The sequence below is a fragment of the Calliphora vicina genome, chromosome 3, assembly GCF_958450345.1.
Source record: "Calliphora vicina chromosome 3, idCalVici1.1, whole genome shotgun sequence".
NCBI lineage: Eukaryota > Metazoa > Arthropoda > Insecta > Diptera > Calliphoridae > Calliphora > Calliphora vicina.
Window position 1 is genome coordinate 85,013,201 of NC_088782.1, and position 26,987 is coordinate 85,040,187.

Sequence of the window (26,987 nt, forward strand, 5' to 3'; positions counted from 1 at the left end):
AAGTATTTACACCGAACACATCAAACGAAGCAATTGAGTTGCCACCTGTTGCACCCAATTTTGGAGCAGCCGTACCCCTACGTTTTGAGATTCGAGAGATCGAAAATGCTATTGTTGATTTAAATCCCAAGAAAGCGCCTGGTATGGACAAGATCAGCAACAAGATGCTTATGGAGCTACCCCAATAGCAATAAAAATAATTCTTTTTATTTTTATATTACGACTTGAATATTATCCTCCAGAATGGAAGGTTTCACTGGTTACCATGATACACAAGCCGGGAAAATATCACACAAAAGTAGAATCATACAGACCCATCAGCCTTGTTTAATATATCAAAGCTATTTGAGAAGATACTTATGAACAAGTTGTACCCGATGTTAACTGAAAACAATTGTATTCCGAATCATCAATTTGGATTTAGAATAAAACACAGTACTATCGAACAAACCCGTAGACTTGTAAATATGGTGAGAAAAGCGTTGGAAGAAAAGAAATACTGTTCTGCACTCTTCATCGACATCTCTCAAGCGTTTGATAAGGTATGGCATGCTGGATTAATATACAAATTGACTCAAAATTAACCGGCAAACACACATAAGCTGTTGGAAAGCTATTTAACTGGTCGAACATTTAAGGTTAAAGAGGGAAACTTTTTAAGTACTGCACAACCCATTGAAGCCGGTGTCCCCCAAGGCAGTATCCTGGGACCTTTTTTATATTTGATGTATTCGTCTGATATGCCAACTAACAATCGCACTCATACATCAACATTTGCTGATGATACTGCTATTCTAAACTTACAAAACCACATATTTGAATTAGAAAAATTGTTAAAACAATGGAAAATTAAAGTCAACGAGCAAAAATGTACACACATTACATTTACATTGCGTAGAGAATCATGCCCCCCTATTCATATCAATAACCAAACAATAATTCAACAATCGGAAGTGAAATACCTCGGAATACATCTCGATCGTCGTCTTACGTGGAAAAGTCATATAGATGCAAAGTTGACTCAAATGAAATTGAAATCAATTCAAATTAATTGGCTTATTGGCAGAAACTCCACGCTTAGTTTAGATTGTAAACTTCTACTTTATAACATGATCATAAAACCGATATGGTGTTATGGCATGCAGTTATGGGGCACGGCTTCAGCGTCAAATGTAGAAAAGATCCAAAGACAATCCAAAACAAGTTTCTAAGAATGATCACAGTTGCCCCCTGGTATATCAAAAACGCGAATATACACAAAGATCTAAACGTGCCCATTGTAAAAACTGAAATCTCGAAAAACGTACAAAAATATTTTAAAAAAACTTGAAGTTCACCCAAACCCGCTGGACCGCAACATATTAGATAACCGTGGCCACACTCGATTAAGAAGGAGGGACACAGCAGACCTAATCTAGAAGGAAGAATGCCAATTTAACCAAAACAACCATGAACACAAAATTTTTTCGTCCGGCACTGGCTGGACTAATTAAATAATAATATTACATATAAGATTTGAACCACTTATTGTTAGTTCATTAAATAATGAAGATACAATAAATAAATGATGAAAAAAAAAATTCGTTACAGTGCTTTCTATGTATAGTGCCGGTCAAAATAATAGCACCACAGAACCTTAAAGCAATTAACATGGGAAATATATTTTTATTTCCATAGTAAATTTAATTAAATATAATATAAGATCATTAATTAATCTCTATTTCTTCTATGAGTAAAGTTTTCTTTAAGAAATATTAACCTTTCAATCAATTATATGGTATTTTTGAAAAATACCCAGTGCTGTCAAAATAATAGCACTGATATATACAGAATATTCATGTTTTTGTTTTAAAAAAATCGGCATAAAATTATAATTTGAATCTATTTATATGGAAATGAATAAAATTAAAAACAAACAAATTAATTTTACTTTTCTAATTATTTTAGTAACAAAAAAAAGTGGTACATGTGAGCTCTAGTTTAAAAAATTATGATTTCTGAACATACAAATTAGCTTAATTCGGAATAAAACTATTTATAGATATTTAGAAATGGTTTTAAAAAACATTGCGTTGAAATAAAAATATATATTTTAGGTTGGGCAACCGCTTATCGCTTTTAATCATAAAACCCATCGTTTCGAAAATCGGGCATTTATGTTCTGCACGGTGGTCAAAAGTGACGACTAGTGTTGCAGTTATTCGCTGACCATTACAATAACAAAATTTAAATTATTTAAATCCTAGAAAAGTTTCACCAATAACAATATAACATCCTCTATTAAAGGTAAAATTTCCGAAGTCGCATTACCATTTTCAACATTCAAGAACCAAAACACTTTTTGTTCAAATAATTAAACAAATTATATTGTATTGACTTCTATAGAAAGTCCTCCGAATCCAGTGTCAACCAAAATTTAAGATAATATATTCATCTTATCTAACAAACACACAGATTTTAAAATTATAGATTGATTGTGGTTTTTCTATTATAACATTCGAAGAATTTATTGAATATGTGGAATAAATAATTCAATCTTATATGATCAAATGCTTGATAAAATCATACTCAGATATAAATCAAGAAATTGTCAATGTCGTGGGACAGGATGCGATATCCCCAAACACAATTTTATTAAAAATAGATGGCCAAAAGTCACAAGAAGGGTAAAAGGAAACCAAAAATATTTAAGAACTAGCTGAACCCGGTCCGCGTTGCTGGCCTTTAGAAAACATCTGTTTTATATTGCATCTCGATCTCGATTTTAATATACAGTGTCGGAAAAAGTCGGTAATCCAACATTCAATGTTAATACATGTGGTTGCATTTCGGCTGGTTCCAATGAATTCAAAAATTCATTGGAACCAGCCGAAATAATTTTTTGATTAAAAGTAGATTTCATATAGAAATTTCTTATTCATGCACCTAATATGCAAAATTGTTTATCACAGATCGAAAATCAAAAATCTGACTTTACACTGTTACCCAAAAGGCTTTTCTGAAAATTTCATCAAAATCGGTCCAGCCATATATACACACATCCATTTTTATGAAATATATGGCATTAGCGGTATAATGTAAAAATTGGATTTTTACACGCCCCTCCGCCCACAGACCGAATATCAAAAATCTGAAAAATCCGTATGGACTCAAAAATGGCTGGACCGATTTTGATGAAATTTTCACGGACTCTTTAGAAAAGCCTTTTGGGTAACAGTGTAAAGTCAGATTTTTGATTTTCGGTCTGTGATAAACAATTTTGTTTACTCTACTTTTAATAAAAAATAACGGTTTTATTCAAATAACATTTGTTTCCGTCTACGTCTAGAGCCGCAGAAGAGAACGAGAATCACTGCTTCACAAATGCGTCGCAATGCATCTTCCTTGATAACTGCAGAGACACATCAACAGCATATGGAAAGGCTAACTAGTAGAGTTGGGTTTATTAGCTCAGTGAAGTGACCGCTCTTTTCAGCTCAGCTCACTGAAATGAACTAGGTCGCTCTTTTAGCTCATTAGCTCAGTATGTTGTATAATGACCATTTCATTTTGAGAATTGCTTGTAGTGAATTAAATCAATTATTTCTGTTGTTAGTTGTAAAAACACACAGTCTTTTGACAATTAGAGATTTATGCGTGAAATGATTGATTAAAATTTTAAAAAATAAAATTGTAGTTTATTTAAACTAATATTTTTGCGGAAAAAAAAGTTTATTTTTTATTATTTCTAATTTCCGATGCTAACCAAATGTTTAGACAATATTTGTTAAGCAGAACATTCTTTTACCACAGAATAATAAAATTACCAAAAAACTCAAGATATTAACTGGAATTTGAAAAAGGAAAAATATTTTGTTGATATGATAATTGTGATCCAAAATAAAAATGTGACAATAACTAAACCAAAATGAATATTGTTGCAATTTTTTGGGTGTTTTCCCATTTACATAATGTTAGTTATCAATTGGCAAAATATATATTTTTTACCTGACTTTTACAACTTATATATGATCAACAAAATTTCTACTAAAAATACGAAAGAAAAATAGTTTTGTGATACAATTTGTATATTTTCAATATTAACTTAATTATTTTATGATATAACAATATATAAATAGAATTTCTGAATTTAAGGAATAAGATTTTATTAATCTTATTCCTTAAATTCAGAAATTCTAAACTGTCATTCCAAAAAACAGGGAAAAACCCACGATAGGTCGCTCATGGCAGCAGACAAATGTTCTGTTAATGTAGCAGTATAGTAAAAAAGTGCATAAGATATATATTTTCTAAAAAAAAGTGATTGAAATAATATTGCAAATTTAATTAAGTTATGAGTTTTGTATTTCTGAAATAGTATTTTTTACTAATTACATACTTTCAATTACAATTATTATTTTAACAATAACAATTATGTATTTCCCTTTTTCATTATTATTTTATGAAATTTACTTACAAACTGTAGCAATACTCTTTCTTTATTTCATTCTACATCACCATACCATAAATAAATTCACATTCATTCAATAGCACACATATAAAAATTCCTTCATGAAAACAAAAGCAATTTGAATAACTCTAATAATTCTTGAAACAAAAATATATACGCGGCAGCATACGATCATATACATACATAACAACCCTACATTCGAATGATCGTTTTATTTTTGTAGGACACAATACGATCATATACATACATAACAAACCTACATTCGAATGATCGTTTTATTTTTGTAGGACACAATACTCACTCACTTTTCAATGAGCGAAAGAATGTTACAGAATTGACGAGTAAAGTGAAACATGTGAAACATTGAATATGACAAATGAATGTGCTTGTGCAGCTCTTTCATGAGTACTGAAAGAAACATGAGCATAAAACAAAACCGCTCAGTTGAATACGCTCAGTGCTGAACTGAAAACGCTCAGTATGATGAATGATTCACTTCGCTCAGTTGAGTGAATAGCTCAATTGAACTAGGTCATTCATGAGCTACACAACTCTACTAACTAGAAGCCAATCGCTCCCGGATTGGCTGTGGGAACGTGGAATTTTGGCATCAACAAATTATGATGTTAACAAGCTCGATGACCAAATACAATTGAAAGTGCCTGGCGAAACAATAAAATACAAATCGATTGATACAGTAATGAACGAAGAACAAGTCGTCAATTATCGTACTGAATTTTAGAATTCATTGGAATCAGCCGAAATGCCACCACATGTATTAACATTGAAGGTTGGATTATCGAAACTGTATATTAAAATCAGATGCAATATAAAACACATGTTTTCTAAAGGCCAGCATCGCGGACCCGGATCAGGTAGTTGGTTGGTTGGTTTACGTGGTAGTTCACTACGTGCGAACAATCAAGTAGAGTCGAAGGAACCCCGTTTTGATGAGACCACACCACTCGTCAGATGTATTGTCGTTTACATCGTAATGTAACTAAAAAGTACTAGCTAGATCCAACCTGTAGCTGTGAGATATTTTAGTAGGTCATTGAGTTTAGACCCGGCTACCTCACCAAGGTTGGTCAATGTATAGTTGCCCATGAATTTATGTCTCTTGACACTCAGAGCTGGGCATTCGCAGAGAAGGTGGAAAGTCGTTTCCTTCTTTTCCCTATCCTTACAACTGCGGCAATGGTCGTTAAAGGGGAGTCCCAGGCGATTTGCGTGCTTGCCTAACGCCCAGTGTCCCCTTAATACTGCCATCAACCTAGATATATCCCTTCTATTCCGGGTTATCAGTTGCATAGTGCGTTTTTCGTTAAAAGATGGCCACATCAACTTGGCTACCCTACATGTGTCTAAATTACGCCATCTATTCTCAGCCTTTGTAAGAAAATGTCTGAAGATGATACCGCATTGGAGATATCTAAGGCAGATCCCATTCTGGCTAGTTCGTCTGCCTGTTCATTACCGTAGTGGTCCCTGTGCGCAGGTACCCAAACCAAAGTAATATCAGATAGACGACCTAGCCTTGACAGAGAGTTCTTACATTGCCTAACTAGTGAAGATGAATTTGTGTAGGCATTCAGCGAGAGAAGTGCCGCCTGACTGTCGACAAAAATACCTATATTGCCGCGGGTGTTATGATCAAGTAGTGTATTGCAAGCTGCCATGATTGCAAAAATTTCAGCCTGGAAAACACTACACTCATTCGGAAGACGATACGAAATACCTATCTCGGGTTCGTCACAGAAGACGCCAGAACCAACACCACAGCTCATTTTCGAACCGTCTGTATATATCCTAGTGTCATATTTGTACACGAGATTACCCATACCCCACTCACTCCTGGAGGGGATTAAGATCTTGAATACCCTATTAAAATCTATATATGGAATAATATAGTCCATGGAAAGTCGTTTCCTTCTTTTCCCTATCCTTACAACTGCGGCAATGGTCGTTAAAGGGGAGTCCCAGGCGATTTGCGTGCTTGCCTAACGCCCAGTGTCCCCTTAATACTGCCATCAACCTAGATATATCCCTTCTATTCCGGGTTATCAGTTGCATAGTGCGTTTTTCGTTAAAAGATGGCCACATCAACTTGGCTACCCTACATGTGTCTAAATTAGGCCATCTATTCTCAGCCTTTGTAAGAAAATGTCTGAAGATGATACCGCATTGGAGATATCTAAGGCAGATCCCATTCTGGCTAGTTCGTCTGCCTGTTCATTACCGTAGTGGTCCCTGTGCGCAGGTACCCAAACCAAAGTAATATCAGATAGACGACCTAGCCTTGACAGAGAGTTCTTACATTGCCTAACTAGTGAAGATGAATTTGTGTAGGCATTCAGCGAGAGAAGTGCCGCCTGACTGTCGACAAAAATACCTATATTGCCGCGGGTGTTATGATCAAGTAGTGTATTGCAAGCTGCCATGATTGCAAAAATTTCAGCCTGGAAAACACTACACTCATTCGGAAGACGATACGAATTACCTATCTCGGGTTCGTCACAGAAGACGCCAGAACCAACACCACAGCTCATTTTCGAACCGTCTGTATATATCCTAGTGTCATATTTGTACACGAGATTACCCATACCCCACTCACTCCTGGAGGGGATTAAGATCTTGAATACCCTATTAAAATCTATATATGGAGTAATATAGTCAGATGGTTGGAGAACGACGAAGGCAACTGGCTCAAAATCCCCGCGTGCCCATATGTTCTCGATCTCCAACAGCCAGATGCTCGAAGCCTCGCTGCGCTACAGGCAGAGGTGGCCATTATGTGAAGGTCTATTGGCACAAGGTGCAATATAGTATTCAGTGCCTCTGAAGGACTAGTTCTTAGTGCGCCGGTTATACCAATGCATGCTGATCTCTGGACTTTGTATAGTTGGTCTACGACATACTTCCTTTTAGTTGCAGTCCACTATACAAGAGATCCGTAAGTAAGAATTGGACGTACTATAGCCGTATACATCCATTTAACTATCCTGGGACTAAGTCCCCATTTTCTACCAAACATCTTACGACAGGTATAATCGGCCACCGTAGCCTTTTTTACCCTATGTTGAGTATTAAGCGTCCATGACAATTTAGAGTCCAGTATAATACCTAGATATTTTGCATTATTTGAAAGGGGGATTTCGCAGTTTTTCAACCGTGGAAGTTTGAAGCTTGGAATCTTGGTCTTTGTTGCGAAAAGTACGAGTTCCGTTTTGCTTGGATTCACCCCAAGACCACTTGCCGTAGCCCAGTTATCGAGCAACCCTAAAGCAGTGGACATAATATCACTGATCACGTCCGGAAACAGACCTGATACGAGTATCACCACATCGTCCGCATAAGTGACAACTTTTATCCCTTTTCTGTCTAGATCAATGAGAATCGAGTTAATAACGATAAGCCACAGTAGTGGAGAGATCACCCCACCCTGTGGTGTGCCTCTGCCAACTTGCTTAGACTTGACGCTATTACCAAGATTTGCTGTAACTATTCTTGATTTCAGCATGTTTAATAAACAGTTATTGATATATTCCTCAACGTCTAGGTCAGTAAGAGCTTGCTGAATTGCAAGAGTGGTAACATTATTGAAAGCACCCTCTATATCCAGAAAGGCTGCCATTGTATATTGTTTAAATTCGAGAGATCTCTCTACAACTCTTACGACCTCGTGCAGAGCTGTCTCTGTAGAGCGGTCCCTAAGGTAGGCATGCTGACTATTAGAGAGCCGTGTCGTACCCTCTAGGCGATGCCTAATGTGAGCGTCAATGAGTCTTTCCAACGTTTTAAGCTGGAAAGATGAAAGACTAATTGGACGAAAGTCCTTCGCCTTCTCATGACTTCTTTTTCCAATTTTGGGAATAAAAACGACCTTAACTCTCCTCCAGTTAACCGGAACGTGATTGAGGGAGAGACAGAGCGTAAAAATTCTATGAAGCCAGGGAATGATATGCCTTTTTGCACTTTGTAGCATCTTTGGCAATATACCATCCGGCCCGGGTGACTTGAAAGGTGCGAAACTGTCAATCGCCCATGATATCCTGTCATAGGAGATGATATAACTATCGATATTGAATAGAGTCCTACCTTCCCTCTCAATATCCGTAGCAACATCCTTACAGCCTGGGAAATGAGTATTCAGTAGGATGTCAAGTGACTCTGCTGAGGATTCAGACCAGGAGTCATCCTTCCTTTTGATATAAGTAGGATTGGATTGCCCCTTGGCTAGAATTCTACTAAGTCTTGCAGAGTCTTTTGTATTATCTATAGATTCACAGAAGCTTCTCCATGAGTTTCTTTTTGCGACTACTATAGCTTTCTTGTAGGCTTTCAATTGATCACGATATGGTTGCCATGATTTACTATTGTAGCTAATGTTAAAGGCCCTACGAGTTTCCCTACGTAGTTTAGATAGATCAGAATTCCACCATGGAGGGAAGCTTTTCTTAGCCTTAGTGACTGGACAGGAAACTTCGAAAGCCTTGACTAAAGTTTTACTAAAGTTTTCCTCTATTTTCTCAAGACCAGTTATCGAATTTTCTACAACTGGCATATTCTTAAGTTTGTGTTTAAGGATCCCATTAAATTTGAACCAATCCTTCCTTCTTGGGTTCCTAAATTGTATTTTCTCTGTCGAGTTCTGAAGTCTAATATTGAAGAGAATCCAGTTATGGTCAGAGAACGACCTTTTTTTGGATACCCTCCACCTATCTACTGATACCTTAGACCTATCATTTATGAGTGTAATATCTAATACTTCCTCCCATCCATTATAGTTGTCCGAACTTGGAAACATGAATGTTGGCGTATTACCAGAATTACATATACTTAGTTTATTGGAATTAATGAAATTAAGTAAAGACTCACCCCTTTCATTTATTTCGCTGTTACCCCAGATTGAATGCCTGGCGTTGGCATCACAGCCCAGGATGATGTCGTCAGATGCCCCAACAGAGGACAGTAGAGCACTCACTTCAACTGGAGGAGCTGTCTTCTCATTTGCCATGTAGCTAGAGGCAATCATGAAGCTTCTGTTGCACGGTAGCTCGACCTTAGCTACTGTAAGGTCTTCTGAACTAAGCTGCGTACAAAGAAAAATGTTAATAGATTTTTTGGCAATAATACATGATCTTGGCCTACCATTGTTTCTTGCATAGAGGATATTATATGCTGAGGCCGGGAACCCCTTCACGTCCAAGTCAGAAGCCCAGGGTTCTTGCATCAGCCCAATGTCCAGGTCCTCTTCGGCTAAGAGTACCCGAAGGTTATCTGTAGCACATTTCGAGTGCTGCAGATTTATCTGCACTATTTTAAGCGCCATTGTTGGTTTTTGGGGGGGGTTCGGAGAGCTTCATTTCTGTGAGCAGAGAGTTTGCAGCTTCAATCTCATCCGCTTCACCGCTACCCGTACCTGTAGGCCTGAACACCTTTACCTTGGCGTCCCTCACTCAGAAGAACAGCTTAAAGCCCGCCTTCTCAAGCTCGACAGAGCCCGATTCGGTGATGGCGAGGATTAAGCATGTGTGGCCATCGCCTTGCTCGGTGCGGATGATGGACCAGTCATCCATGTGGATGTCGGGGTTCTGTAGCTTCAGACACTCCACCAACTTATGCGCATCGGTTGCCATCTTCGGTAACCAAATACGTGCACGCGGTCTCATTGGAATTTCTTGAGCAGGGATCAGTTTAAGGCTTAAACCTTCCCATGCACCACTAATCTTTGCGATGCACTTGCTAAGAAAGTCCTTTGAGAACTCGTCCATGCATTTGATCACCCTGTAGCCCCGGTGAATCTCACCAGAGTCAAACCGAGGTGCTGTACCAGTCCTATTAGCGAACACGTGTTCCATTACGAGTTCAGTTAATTTGGACTCGATAGCACCCCATTCTGTTACCACAGGATTGATGGTGCCGTCTTTCTCGGTCGCCAGAGCCATTAGAAGATGGTCCTTAACCACCTCGTTGAAGGGCCGTCTGGCGGATGTAGTCGTGGTTGATGTGGGTCCTGGAGTGGATTTTTTCTCGACAACCTTTCTCCGTTTAGGCGACTTCTCTCCCTCTGTCTGAGAGCGATTGCGCTTGGACCTCTCTGTTTCTTCGGCTGCTGCCTTTGATGTACTGGGTACGGAATCCAAAACCTTTTGGTACTCATCTACCACAGCCTGGTATTTGGCGCGATCTTCTTCATCACGTTCATGGGGGGCACCGCTGGCAGCATTCTTGTCAATCTTGTCAAGAATGAATATCGCCTTGGCGTAACGGGATTTGAGGATGTCTTTCTCACTCTTCCTCTTTTTTCTTTTCTTCTTCAATTGGTCGCCAGTCTTGGCATCCGATTGAAGAGGTGCATTCGTCAAGTTTTTGGAGGGCAGTAGAGTGCTGTGACGGTCACCCAAGCTGCCTGACATTGCGACCAGAGTCTCTTGACTAGAGGCTAGTAGGTCGTCTTCTGAAGAAGATCCGAGATCATCGGTTTTCTTCAGGGGGTTGTTGTTGTTTGTGTTGTTGTTGTTTATATGGTTCATTTTTGGTCCCACGAGTAGGCACGTAAGGGGATGGACCATCCATGCAGTGACGGCGTACATAGACTAGACAGAGATTACAACCGGCCCGTGTCATAAGCACCGGAGGGGAGCTGTTATCGACAAATCTTCTTTAACCACTAATTTGCCATTCAGGTTCTCGGCACTGCTACCAACCACGTTAACCTTACAAGTGGGGGAAAAGAAAGAGAGAGAGAAAAGACAGAGGGAAAGAACAGAGAGAGGAAAGAACAGAACAGTTTTGGTCCGCGGGTAGTAAAACAAGAAAGATAAATAGAGCACTATCGCAAGGCGACCATTTGATCTAAAATGTATCGCCAGTTATAGCATTACCCTAGCACCAATTATATCCTACTGTGACCATTTGTTAAAAATGTATCACAATATTATATAGTTGGCTATCACAACCCGTTTTACGAAACCTAGCCATATCAATAAGTTTAGACCATTTGTTAGAAAAAGTGTCTCAAGATATTGACATTGCTCGAGCATTTGTCAGGGCTAATGACATGTTGTAGGAAACAGTATCACTAGACTAGGCAATTGCTCCCCCTATCCGCCACCTGGGACGCGTCCGATGGGAGACTGATAACTCCAACACGGACGGATCAGGTAGTAATATATATACTATGTTGGGTGTTAGATGATTATTTCAGAATGTTACATACAGAATGACAAACTTATATATACCCTCATTCACCACTTATGGTGGTGGAGGGTATAAAAATCTATCCATAGAATTAAAATTTTTTACCATTTTTGTACTACAGACAGTGTTGCCATTTAAGCACTTTCAGTGCTAGATTTAGCATTTTGTTTCTTGAAAATGCATTGAAATTTTTAAAAATTATGCTAAATGCTTTTTAGCATAATTTGCTTGATAAAAAAAAATTTTTCTCGAAAAAATTTTTACTTCCAAAAAAAATATTTTACTCCATAAAATGCTTTTGGAGAAATAAAAAATAACTTTTATTAATATTTCAACTAAATTTCTTTCGGTGTTGTAAGTAAATGAAGACAACGCACAAATTTACTTCCTTTTTTTATAACTATGTAATGTGTTACGCATTTTTACAACTGTTTTATATCAGTAGTTTAAAGAAATTAAAAACAAAAGGGAAAATAATAACAGTTATTTTTTTGAAACATTAATAGTAAGATTCTTTTGATGAATTTTTTCTTCCATCGCCGTATTTAGGATATGAATTTGAAAATTTAATAAAGCAAGCGATTAGATTAAAAAAAATTCAATTGAATATGAGAAGAAAATTCGAAATATTTGCATTTTATTTTTAAAAGAACTTGTTAATTAACTAAGAAATCTTTTGCCTAAAAATATTAAAAAATATTTCCATGTTTTCTATACAAAATACCCTAAATCATGTAAAGAGCCCAATAGCAAACATTTTAGAAGAGTTCAAGTATAGTTTAACTGATATACATATTATTCAAAATCAGTGTTCTTATATCTCAAAAAAAGATTGGGATGAAAAATCTGATACAATGATTTTTTGGATTCAAGTATATAATTTTAAAAATTCTGTCGGTGAAAATGTACTTAAAGAATTGTCTATTTTTCTATTGTTATTACTCATTTCACCATTTTCTAATGCCGAAGAATGGCTTTAATTAAAAATAAAATTCGTAATCGAATTAAACCAGAATTGTTTAGTTCAATAATACAAATTCGAGAAGGATTAAAATTCGAAAATGCATGTTGTTACACTTACAATATAACTAATGATATTGCAAATAAAATAAGATCATCATTCAATTAATTATTTTGTATAATCAGTAGGTATTCTAATAGCTTTTGTATCGAATAATATTGATAAATGTATTAATAAATTAAAAATCTTATTTCATTAAAACATGGAAGTTATACAAAATATTTGTTATTTTATTCTTTAAAACAAACACAGAAATTCAATATAAAAGTATATTTATATAAAAGAATATTCAATTCTGAATATAATATATTTTTTAAAAATTAAAATATTTATTTAAATATTTTTGTACAACATTTTATAAAATAACCTACAATTTCTTATTCCCAATTTATTTTCAGAAAAATATAATATAGAAACGCCCTAACTCGTTTTTTTTCCAAAATTTAGTATTTTGCATACTTCGATAGATAATCCCGTAATACACCATTAATAAAATAAAATGTGACAACATTAAATTGGATGAAGACCTTCATAAAATTTTGTGTTAAAAAAAATCACAACTACAGAAATTTAAGTTTTATGAAGTTGTTTTCTTCTCCTGTACAGTAATGAAAATGTTAGTTAGGGCCTTTCTATATTAAGGTAGCGATATGAAATGTAATCTATTAAAACAAGTCAACAATTGCTATGAACAAAATTAGAAAAAACTTTAATTTATATTTGTAACATTTGAAATAAAAATTGCATTGTTACATTGAAAAAATTTAGCACTTTTTTTTTCTTCTGTAGAACATTTTAGCACTTAGTTTTTCAAGTTTTAGCATATTTTGAAATTCATTTTCTGGCAACACTGACTACAGACGACAACTGGAAGTGTTAATGTCATCAGAAATTATCGTTTTACTTATTTTCTTAGTTTTTAATAGAGTAAGTACGGGTAATATGGTATAGGCGGGTAATGTAGTATAGCTACTTTTCTCTAAAACTAAGAGCATAGTAGTAACGGCACCAAGCTTAAGAGTTTCTCAGAAAATTAACATTGCGTGAGTGTACACGAAAAAATATGGTTCGACATGGTTACGACGACTATACTATGTTCGTTGTAACAATATATTGTTGTCGTAAACATATAATTGTTGTTTTTATTTAATTTCAACAATATTTTAGTTACTTAAAAAATAAATTTGCTTTGGATGGGTCTTATTTTGTTCGTTAGCAGCTAAAACTAACTACTGCAAAATTTAAGTGCAATCGGATAACTAGAACATGTGCCGGAAATCGATTGAAAGTTGTAAAATTGGGTAAATAATGGTACTTTTTCCGATATCTTAAAAAAATTCCATATTTGAATAATGTTTTTTAAACATTTTCAATAAACCTAAGCTTCTAGACAAAATTATCTTTGTAATAAGGTATAAAACAAAAAATTCGAATTTATGTGTGTACATAAATTATTCTTGCTTTCATGCATGTGTCCTTCCATAATCTGGTTGTAGCATTTTCTATCCATTTTTAACTCTTTTTCCTTTCTTTCGTTGATGCTTACATTTTCTATCATTCCTCTTTATCCTGCTACAAAATCACTCACAATTGAACCTATTTATGTATTTGTTTCTGATTTTTGCGTAAATTGTTGTTGTATGTACACTAGAGTGCTCCAAAAAAATAAAATTGCGAATTTTGACCGTCCCCCCCTCTAGAATTGTTCTATGTATTGTAGAAACACGTTGTGTAAAATATTAGGATGATAGGATAACGTTAACTGGTGGCGCAACGACGCTGAAGTTTTGAGGTGCATTTACAAGGGGAAAATATGCAATTTTTTCAGTTTTTGTAAAAATTTTGCCATTAAATAATGACTTTTACAATTTAATTTAAAAGAATCGAAATTTGTACATAATTGTCGTTATAATAAGATATAAAAGACAAAAATTGGTGAAAAAATGTTAAAGTTATTAAAAAATCGCCAGGCCATTAACGCTATTCAGAATAATATAGTCCAGGTAATTTTAAATGTAGTCTGAAAGTTTTACTAAAATCGGAAAACTTTAACCCTTAAATCGTGAAGGTCAAAGGTCAATTTTTTCAATATTTGGAATTTCTCATGGAAAGATAGCGAAATATTATATATTTTTGGGCCGATTTTGATGAAACTTAAGAAAAATATAAAATGAAGTCTAGTATTCACAATAACAGTACAAAAATGGAAATTAACCCTTAAGAGTACTTGGGGTCAAAATGAATGTGTTTTTCGTGATTTTAAAAGTTGAGGGTCATTTGGACCCCAAGTACTCTTAAGGGTTAATTTCCATTTTTGTACTGTTATTGTGAATACTAGACTTCATTTTATATTTTTCTTAAGTTTCATCAAAATCGGCCCAAATATTTCGCTATCTTTCCATGAGAAATTTCAAATATTGAAAAAATTGACCTTTGACCTTCACGATTTAAGGGTTAAAGTTTTCCGATTTTAGTAAAACTTTCAGACTACATTTAAAATTACCTGGACTATATTATTCTGAATAGCTTTTACTTAAAAATCATTACAGTATGGAAATTCTGGTCATTCCCCAAAATATGGCCAAAAAATGAGTTTTTCTCGAAAATCGAAAAATTTATATCGCAGGTACGGAAAAACTATTGGAGGTATTGACATACTTTTTTCACATTTTTATTCCCTATTATGTTGTCAATAAATCCCCATGTGATGATCAAAAAATTCTGAAATTTGTTTAACAAAATTTTTAAAAATTTGAAATTGGAGTTTTGAAACTGCCTTTAAAAAAATTTAATTTTTTTGGTCATACCTGCGAATAGGTTAACGGTATCCTACGAGGACAAAAACTCATATACAAGTAAATATGGATATATTTTAAGTAAAAATAAGCTTTTATTTTAATATTTCTCAAAATATGTTAATTTTGTTCATAAATTTCTTGTTCTAGTGGCCTGAGACACGTTAATGGCCTGGCGATTTTTTAATAACTTTAACATTTTTTCTCCAATTTTTGTCTTTTATATCTTATTATAACGACAATTATGTACAAATTTCGATTCTTTTAAATTAAATTGTAAAAGTCATTATTTAAGGCAAAATTTTTACAAAAACTGAAAAAATTGCATATTTTCCCCTTGTAAATGCACCTCAAAACTTCAGCGTCGTTGCGCCACCAGTTAACGTTATCCTATCATCCTAATATTTTACACAACGTGTTTCTACAATACATAGAACAATTCTAGAGGGGGGGACGGCCTGTACCTAGAAAGTTGTTTTCGTCCATACAATCTTGGAGCACTCTAATGTACACACATACAGCAATTTTATATCATAACCCAGCGGGAAAAAGATGCAGTAAAGAGGCCTTCCTAAAGGCCTTCTTTTGCAGACACAAGGACTTCTAGCCGCATTGCAAAATCATTTCAATTTTACACGGCGTGTCATTGCGAGCCAAGGCCTTGCACACTCGCTGCTGTTAGAGGGCTGAGAGAAGGCCTACTTAGGAAGGGGTACTAGAAGGCCTACTTTGCAAGGGCTTCTAGAAGGCCTAATTAGAAAGAGCTATTAGAAGGTCTACTTTGGAAGGGCTATTAGAAGGTCTACTTTGGAAGGGCTATTCGCAGGGCTGCTATATGGTCTCATGCCTGTACAAAAACTTGTTATTGCTGATCTAATGAAAGGCCTGTAGAGGAATGTCATATGTAATGCCTAGAAAGGTAGGAGTACTGCAAATCCTGCAAAGTCTTATTGAAGGGCTACATGAGAAGGCCTAATAAAGTGCCTAAAAGAGAAAAAAGCATTAGAATAAGACATCAAAGGACGGCCTATGAAAAGTCGTGCATTTTCAAGTTTTATAGAACGTCTACCATGGAAGACCTGTTTAAAGTCTTATTAGAAGATCTAAAATAAAAATAAGAATTATAATGAAGTTGTTTGTTTAATTTTCTGAAACATGATAATTTCTGATTACATACTTAAAAAACAACAAAAATAAATAAGAAGCCACATCAAGTAATTTATTGTTGTAAATTTTGTAAAGAGAGTTAATCAAAGAGATGCAGAGTATGTTATTTTTTGATGTAGACTATTTTTATTTAACCACTTGTTATTTGAAGGGGATTCATAGGCCTTCTTGAACACCTTCTAAGAGCAGGCAGTGTGGAATGAGTATCGGATCTTTTAGAATGTGTAAGTATGCCTTTTAGAAGGCCTACAAACTGAAGTCCTATCATTTTTTCCCGCTGGGAATTACGTATTTGTGTGTATAAGTTGATGTTGTTGCAGTTAATTTCCTTTTGCTCCTGTGTACCTTTTTTGCATTTACATATATCTTACACATAAAATTGTTCTAGCACAATTATTTTCTTGCTGCTTATTTTTTTGTTTGTTCTCCTGTTACAAATTTTACGAAAGGATACATTTGAATGTACAACACTTTATGATAGATTTCATTCATAAAATGAAAATGACCCTGTTATTTATGGTATTTGGCTGTTGTTGTCACATTTTGTTGTTGCATTATAATATATTATATCCTTTTTTAACCGCTTTACATACAAAATAATTTTTTTTCTTACTATCTTTTCTAGACTCCTATTACCACCAGCATGAATACATTTTAATTCGTATTAAAAAATCAAAAAATTCAATAATAATAATATCTCCTCCGCTAGCTTTAATGTATTTTCACTGCATTGCTCTTTCACAATACATACAATTACATACCTCAAAAAATAAAACTTCTATTTTATTGCACTAAAATTCTTTATTAACACACATTTCAATACAATTTTTTATTTTGTACACCCAAATCAACTTCATAGTTTTTTTTTACATTTTTCTACTCAATGACTATATGCGGCAAAACAAAACCATATATGTGGCGGAAATATTTTAAAAATAAACATTTTCGCTTTAAACATTTTTAACTTTGCACAATTTCGTATTTTACATTTTTCAACTTCGTATGGCACTTTTAGCATCCTAGATATTTTCATTGTTTGAATTTGTCACTGCGCATATCGTTTGAAGTTTATGGGTTTCACGCTGCAATTTGTTTGCATGTATGATGTTTTTGTAGTATTTTTTTTGGTATATTATACACAAGCAATTTCATTTGTTTTTGCTAACCAAAAATATACATATACAGCAAATGTTTTAAAAATGAAAAATTTTCATTTTGTCTTCTAGCTGCAACGTAAAATATTGTGTAAGGCAAAATATTTTTAAAAAAACTGCGACAAATACATATTTCTACCATGAAGCTTGTGCATATATGGCATTGGTTTATAGTTTGTATATTTTCAGTATTTGTGCACATTAATATGAAAACGATTCATATTTATTGCGCAGTCGGTAGTCAAATGTAAAAAATATTTAACTAATTTTAAACCCTGGTTATATACATACATATTTTTTTTGTCTATTCGGCATAGCCAAATGTAGAATTATAAGTTGTTTTTTGTGTAAAGCCTAGTACTCTGTTCATATTTGCATCGAGGTCAAAGTTCAGATATATGCAAAATTTTACTGTTAATATGGAATAAATAGGTGAAACTCGTTAACTTTCTGCATTGTTTTCTAGAAATGTGTAGATTTATTTATATTAATGAATATTACATTAAAAAAAAATTTTTGGAAATTAACCCTGTATCTCCTTTGGTTCAAAATGACCCAAAAACTGTATTATCGCCAAAATTAGAGAAAAATGCAAATTTTTCAGTTTTTGAAAAAATTTTGCTACTAAATAAATACTTTTGCAATTGAATGCAGAATAATCCAAATATGTACGTAATTATCGTTGTAATGAGATATAAATGACAAAATTTGATTAAAAAATTTTAAAGTTATTACAAATTCGTCAGACCATTAACGTGTTTCAGGCCACTTGAACAAAAAATTTAGGAAAAAAATTAAGATATTTCGAGAAAAATTTAAATAAAAGCTCATTTTTACTTAAAATATGTCCATATTTACTTGTATATCAGTTTTTGTCTTCGTAGGATACCGTTAACCTATTCGCAGGTATGGCCAAAAAAAATTATTTTTTTAACGGCTGTTTCAAAACTCCATTTTCAAATTTTTAAAAATTTTGTTAAACAAATTTCAGATTTTTTGGGGTTTATTGAGATCAAAATAGGGAATAAAAATATGAAAAAATTATGTCAATACCTCTTACAGTTTTTCCGTACCTGCGATTTAAATTTTGCGTTTTTCAAGAAAAACTAATTTTTTGTCCATATTTAGACGAATGAGTCCAATTTCCATACTGTTATAAATTTTAAGTAAGACCTATTCATAATATTATAGTCCTTGTAATTTTAAATATGTTCTGAAAGTTTTACTAAAATCGGAAATCGATAACCTTTAAATCGTGAAGGTCAAAAGTCAAATTTTTCAATATTTGGAATTTCTAATGAAAAGATAGCAAAATGTTATATATTTTTGGGCCGATTTTAATGCAACTTAAAAAAAATATAACATAAAGTCCAGAATTTAAAATAACAGCACAAAAATGGAAAGCAGCACTTGGGGTCCAAATTACCCTCAACTTTGAAAATCACGAAAAACACAACCATTTTGACCCCAAGTCCTCTTAAAGGTTAAAATCCATTTTTGCACTGTTGTTGTAAATGCTAGACACCAATATATATTTTCCTTAAGTTTCATGAAAATCGGCCCAAAAACATATAACATTTCGCTATCTTTTCATTAGAAAAATCTGAAATTTGTTTAACAAAATTTTTAAAAATTTGAAAATGGTGTTTTGAAACAGCCGTTAAAATTTTTTTTTTTTTGGCCATACCTGCGAATAGGTTAATGTTATCCTACGAAGACAAAAACTCATATACAAGTAAATATGGACATATTTTAAGTAAAAATGAGCTTTTATTTTAATTTTTCTCGAAATATCTTAATTTTTTTCCTAATTTTTTTGTTCAAGTGGTCTGAAACACGTTAATGGTCTGGCGAATTTGTAATAACTTTAAAATTTTTTAATCAAATTTTGTCATTTATATCTCATTCAACGATAATTACGTACATATTTCGATTATTTTGCATTCAATTGCAAAAGTATTTATTTAGTAGCAAAATTTTTTCAAAAACTGAAAAATTTGCATTTTTTTCTAATTTTGGCGATAATACAGTTTTTGGGTCATTTTGAACCAAAGGAGATACAGGGTTAATTTCCAAACAATTTTTTTTAATGTAATATTCATTAATATAAATAAATCTACACATTTCTAGAAAACAATGCAGAAAGTTAACGAGTTTCACCTATTTATTCCATATTAACAGTAAAATTTTGCATATATCTGAACTTTGACCTCGATGCGCGTCCAGAAATCGTTACCCGATTTGGCTCAAATTTTAAGCACTTAACATTTAGGCCTAGTGTCACAATATTCCACCCGGCACTCTTTGAAATCAAAAAAAAAATCGGCTGTCACTCTAATATATATAAAAGCTTCTTGCTTTTTCATGTTTTTTTACATTTGTAGAATTGCTAAAATGGCAAAAAGTTTTTAATTTAATTTAATCTTTATTGAGACTTTAAAATATAAATCACAAAAGCAGCTGTATAAAGATAACATTGAATGAAAAAACTTAAAACTATACAGTATTGTTTTAATAAACATTTAAGACATTATAATTTTGAAATAACGCTACATGCTTAGATAAACTGGACGGATACGTTTCACAACAAAGAATAAACATTAAAATTATATTGCTCGAAATATAAAAAAAGTTTACATAGACTGTTGATAGTCAAGTGTGAGATCTTATGGTTAACTTAAAACTAGGACTTAAACTAATACAACATATATACAAAGAAAAACAAACTTTAACCCCTGTTGGAGCCTGTAATTGCATGAGAATAGAACTCAGGTAGATGGTATTCATTTAAGTTATTAAAGGAGTTAGAATCCTCATGTAATATTCCAACTGGCGACATGTAAAGACTGTTAGACCAATTAAATCCAGATTGCGAGTAAAGAACCGTTGTCATTAAATTGTTGTCGTGATTTTCAACTCGATTTATAAAATTACTAAGTAGGACCAGAGCATACGAAGAGATCGGTTGTACATCTGCTCTTCTATAAATTACAGAATTTGAAAATCTTTTGACAAAAGTTTCATAGTTCGCGTTAATACAAAGCCTCAAACAGCTACGTTCCAAAATCTCCAACTCCTTCATAACTGTTGGAGAAATGGAAAACCATATGGGAAATCCATATAACACCGCAGAACGAATGCATACTTTGTAAATTAAAAGCTTGGCCCTTTGACTCAAGTGTCTATTTACAAGTAACTTCATAAACATGCCCTTAATACGCAATCCTTTACTTTTGGAAAGCCTTCCATGTTGGTTAAATTTAAATAGTTTATTGAAAGTTACCCTAAGATACTTTATTTGGTCGTTAAATGGAATAACCGAACCGTGCAAAGAGAGATTCAATGTTTTAGATAGCCTTACTACATTACGTTGACCTTTTCCTGAAGCATTTCGAAAACAAATAGCCACCGATGTGTTGATCTTAATACCCCACTCTCTGTAAAAATTATCAATTACCAATAGATGTCCTTGAACCTTACTTAACGCGATCTCAGGATTCCTGTCGTGAGCATATATGAATGAGTCGTCCGCATATAAAATACTTTTAGAACCGCTACTAATATGGGGAAAGTTATAAACGAGAATGTTATATAACATTGGTGCCAAAATTGCTCCTTGCGGAACACCACAATAAATGCTGCCCAAATCCGATCTTACGTCATTCATTTCCACCAAAAACTTCCGATCCTCAAAATAGCTTTTAAATAACTTTACAAAGACTGAGTCACATCTTAGCTTCATCAATTTAAATATAATACCTAAATGATACGTTCGATCAAACGCCTTTTCAATGTCTAACGAAACGGCAACAGTACATTGCTTCTCCCTTAAATTACAAATTACTTCATTATGTAAATATAACAATGCATCCACAGACGAGTGACCACGTTTGAAACCGAATTGATATGGGGGAAGTAAATCCATTGCTAAGGAAATCTCCAACTTTTCCTTAATAACCCTCTCAAATAATTTTCCAATGTTCGATAGCATAGATATTGGGCGGGAGTTGTTGATTTCAAAGTCATTTGGTTTTTTCAATAAAGGGTAAATTTTGGCCATTTTCCAGACCTTAGGGAAATAAACATTATTCAGACAATTGTTAAAAATAATGACTAAAAACTTTATTGCCGAAAACGGTAGCCACTTAATTAGAAAATTTGACAAATTATCTAAGCCTGCAGATCTTTTGGCATTTAGGGACTTAATTATATCACTAACTTCTGATGAGTTAGTAAAATGGTTACGGTCCAACGAGTTCAATGCACCATATGTATCTGTAAATTGGCAAACAGATTCAGAACAACTATTTATGTAGGAGTTCACTGTGTTCGGAACTTCTACTACATTAGCACTGTCTGGAGCAGTAAATTCATAAATATCTGAAAAATGAAGTTTGAACTGCTCTACTTTATCAACATCATCATTGAAAATGTTATCATTTACAATAAGTTTATCAAAGCCTTTCGATTTTCTATTTCCAATAATACTAAAAACTTCCCTAAAGGCCCTTGGGCCTGGTTTAATTGTCCCAATTCTCCTATTAAACTCCCTTGCCTGATATACTTCAACCTGTTCCTTAATTATAATTTTAAGAAGTTGAATTTGACCGCTCAATAATCGATACTCGTCGGAACTTCAATTCCCGTTCTTTGAGTGTCTATCAACTTCTTCGCTAATAAAATCATTAAACTGCGAAATATTTAAATCAATTTCCTCATTACTGAGGTTTCTGTCAACTGGAGGAGAAATACTTAAAATATCATGGTGAACATCATTACGAAAGTTTTCCCAGTTTGTGTTTTCGAAAGATTTAAAAAATTTTGGAGGCGACATAATCAAATCGAAATCCGAAAATTTAAACACCAATTTTAATGGGTAGTGATCAGAGAAAGTCGGTAGACTATTTATATAAAAGTTACGATTCACCGAGTCTAAAAGAGCTGTACTGATCAGGAAATGATCCAAAAAAGATGGCCCCCCAGGAAAAGTTGGATTTACATCACACAGTCTCGTAAAATTAGTATTCGAATAGCTTAACCAATCAAAGAAGCTTTGGCCATTCAAATTGTCTATAGAAATACACAATGTGTATTTCGGGCGTTAAAATCCCCTCCAATAAATACCCCATCGTAAGACAGTGAAAAATTTTGAATAGAATCAAGACTAGAACTGAAATCATTACGTGAAAGATTAGTTGGAAAGTAAACACTACCCAACAAAAATTTTTTAACTTGACACCCAAAGGAAACATTAAATTCAATGAAACTGTTAGGGAATTTAAAATTTGTTATACTAAGCGAAGAAAACTTAATACTCTTATTGATGAGTATTGCAGTACCTAGACTGGAATAATCTCTAATTACATTATAATTATTGAAAGTAACTCTTGAGTTCACTCGAAAACGTGTTTCCTGTAAGAAACACACATCAACTTTATGAAAGTTAAGAAGCTTGACTAATTCGATACGTCGACTAACGACCTTACATTCATTGTAACAAATATTAAATTATTTCGGATCATAATGAGACATAACTTCATTCATCAAATTACAATACTCTTGCTTGGCCAAACTTAATGGCACTAATTTATAAGAATTAAGAAAATTCAAAATTTTTGATTCTAACGATTGTGGTTTATACTCTCTAAAATATTCACCGAGCTTTATGAATTCCGCCAAAATTGGAGGTAGATTTTTATTACTAACAGCTTGATTACTAACCGCTTGATTACTGACGGGTTGATTTCTATTATCAGAATAAAAAAGACTAGCGAAAGAGGTTCCTTCATTAACCGCTTGACTACTACTTAATGCAGATTTAACGTTCTCCTTAATTGCCTCTCTTCTGTTCTTAACCTTGCCAAGTAATTCTTTCTTATTTTTCAAATAGGTTTTGTACGACGGGCAGCCTCTATAATTAGCAGCATGGCCGGTTTCGTTACAATTGACACACGTTGGGAGAAGATTCTCCTTTTTTAACGGTGCATTTACCAGGTTCGTGATTCAAATTACATTTCACACATTTGAAAATCGAATTACAGTTACGGGCTGAATGTCCCCACGACTGACACCTAAAACATTGAATCTCCCTTTTCTTTGACTTGGGTGATTCCCAAGTAATAGATTGGTTCAAAATATAACGTAATCTACTCACATCATTAATTTTCATCCCTTGTGCTAGAGTAACAATGAATAAACCAGTATCATAATCGTTCTTAGCAGAATACTGCGTGACTAGTTTAGTAACCTTCTCAATAGTATTTGGTAAATCAGCGTTAAGAGCAGTTTCAATTTCAGACACTTCAGTCAAATGGTATAAGCCCCTTAAAATAACTGATACTCTTCTTAATTCTGGCGGAGTAAAAGAGTAAGACTTTATGCTCTGGGCCCTTAGTAGTTCCATCATTTCCAAATGTGCGGTCAAATCTTCGAAATAAATTTTGCTTTTATTTCTAGATGAATTAATAATTTTGTAGACGACTTTCGGCGATCTACCATTTAATTGGTCAACAAGTTTATTAACATTAACATTGTGTAAAATAATAGGTGAACAAAATTTTCTCCTAATCGGCCCACCAGAGTTCCCTTCACCATTCTTGCTTTTGTTTGCATTCTTAGCTGCTTGTCTGCTTGTAGATGGACCATCATTTACTTCTATATTCAGTTTCCCCAATATTTCAAAACGATTTTGTGAGATTACAGTAGACCCAAAACTGGAAACGTCTACATTTGCCTTTATAGCATTCATAACTTGAGTTGGAACTAAATTTTCTCCGTTTACATTTCTTTTATGGCGCTTTGATCTGATTTCCTTGAAATCCTCATCATTGTCAATATCACTGAAGGCGACATCCATGTTGTTATTCTCTTGCTATGTAGGAATTCCACTTTGCAACATCAATTCACCAATAACATTGTTACACGCCGGGTTGTCCTTATCTGCTGACAATTTTATTGTATTAGGTATCGGATCAACCGAACCAGTTAATACATTATCCATATTGCCCATGAAAAATAATTATTCCGTAATCAATAAATTTTGCTCCTTTTTAGACTTTTTGTATTTAATTTCAATAAAATTAAATAAATATCAAAAAAATTCATAAGCTCAGAAAAAAAAGTGATATTTAATGAAGTTTACGTAGAATTCTTAAAATTGTTTGCAATATTTTATCCAAATTGTAGTCACTTTACTTATCAACGAATATTAATAAATTGTTTCTGTTTTGCCGACGAAAATGCAAATAATAAAAATGGCAAAAAGTCTAATAGAAAATAGGTTGTTATAAAGTGGTGACACTACTTGATGTACAACACACATCTACAACAACCACAGGTACTTGTTTTTGTTATTCGACATAATTCTGTCAAACATTGCCTGTTGTTTTTGTTGAAAGTTTGCATTCTGCAGGGTTTAATATTCGCGCCAAAATAAATAGTCTCATCTAACGACTGAACTGAAAAAAGTTTAAGTCTTCAATTTCAATAATTTGCTTACTGAAAACAGTTGACTGTGCACACTAGGGGCCCTTTACTTAAGTCATATTATTTTAGTATATTGAATTTTGTAGAAATTAATCATTACATATTTGGCTATTGAAAAGAAATGTTCATACAATTATTAAAAATATAAAATCTTAAAATCTACACACACTAAATTGTTTTAATAAGATTACTGGCGCAGTCGTATTTTTCGAACTAAACTTTAATAATAAATTATTAAAGAAAGTGAAAATAAAAGAATTTTAAAACTCCTTTTATAAAAAGGCATATTTAAAATCTATGTCTTAAAAACAAAACGTTTTTAAAAAAACATTAATTGACAAATTGAAATTAATTTTGTCGTAACAAAACAATAATAAACTCGTGTTTAAAAAAATATTAACTTTAAAACGTTAATAATTAAATAAAAACACATCACTTTACAAAATTTTAAATCATTTGTAAATAAAAAAAAAACATTATCAAAAACTTGGAAATCTTTTTTGTTATAAAATCGAAAGTTAGAACAATAAAAGTGTGTAAAACAAAAACAAAGTCAAGAAAAAAAAAGAAAAAATCATTTAATTAGCATAGAAATATATACTAATTATTCTAAAATTTGCTCATTTATTGTAATTTTTTCGTATTTTATTTTTATTAATTTTAAGTTTTTTATATCAATTAACATATTGTACAAGTTTATCTTATTAGATGTTGCTGTATTAAAGGAAAACATATCGCATGGCAGTATATGATAATCAAATTAGTTCCTCAGTTTGTACACATACTATGATACGTGTTCTTGGTAATCAGAGAGATGGATTAAAAGTATGCCATTTAAATGCTCAAAGTTTAAGCAAAACTTTCAAATTATTAATGAAATAAAGAAAGCAAATTCGAACTAATTACAACAAACAACATACATAAACAAGAACAATAATCGAAAATAACAACAAAACTTGCATTGACTACAATTTACATAAAAAAAGAGTAAGCAGTGGAAAACAAACAAAAATTAAAGTAAAAACAACAACATACATCATAATAATCATCATCAAAACTGTAACCAAGAATATAGCAAAGAGTGAAGGAGGACCAAGAAGGAGGTACATATCATTCTAAATAACAAGGTGTAAAAAAACTTGTCAAAAGGAATCCCGCAATTCCTAAAAATTGGAGCGAAAATCCCAAAAATGGTATTTTTTACAATTTTGTCTATAGGGTCCACATTTCCTTCGGAGCTGAGAAAATGCTTTAGGGATAAATAGGGAACACATCAGGGTTTCTAAAACTGCTTTCCGTTTTCTGATCCCAGCTTTGGGATTTTAGAACATGTGGCCCAAAGTTGAAATTTTGATAAAAAATAGGTCAATTTCCAAAGGGCGTAGGGCCGACATGTTCGAAAAATAAGACGTGTTTTTTATACCAAAATGTTCTCCGTAAAGACACTTTATAGAAAAACATAAAACTGTTATATGGTCTTAACGAAAGTAGTTTTTTAAATAAAAAAGAGTTATGTCACCTTTTTGTCCAAAAAACAGCAAAAATATACTATTTTTTGAATTTTTAAATTGAAAATCTGTTATTTTTGGATTCGTAGTTGATATTGCTCTGAAATCTTTTGTATGTTGTTGGTAATTTAGTTGTCTAACTAACAAAAAAAATCGAGTCCATTCGGTTCAAAAGTGCGCCCTATATTTTTACAAAAGCGGACC

At 33.3% G+C, this 26,987-nt stretch overlaps 2 protein-coding genes across 2 annotated transcripts; both read right to left on the reverse strand.

The window, feature by feature from the left end:
• Positions 1–2,242: 2,242 nt before the first annotated feature.
• Positions 2,243–9,782, reverse strand: LOC135955586 (uncharacterized). Its single transcript, XM_065505940.1, has 4 exons — positions 9,654–9,782; positions 9,183–9,542; positions 8,549–9,017; positions 2,243–2,337 (listed from the first exon to the last, which is right to left on the reverse strand). The coding sequence occupies exons 1-4, from the start codon at positions 9,780–9,782 to the stop codon at positions 2,243–2,245; spliced, it is 1,053 nt and encodes a 350-aa protein (XP_065362012.1).
• Positions 9,783–9,909: 127 nt separating this feature from the next.
• Positions 9,910–10,986, reverse strand: LOC135955588 (uncharacterized). Its single transcript, XM_065505941.1, has one exon. The coding sequence runs from the start codon at positions 10,984–10,986 to the stop codon at positions 9,910–9,912; it is 1,077 nt and encodes a 358-aa protein (XP_065362013.1).
• Positions 10,987–26,987: the final 16,001 nt, after the last annotated feature.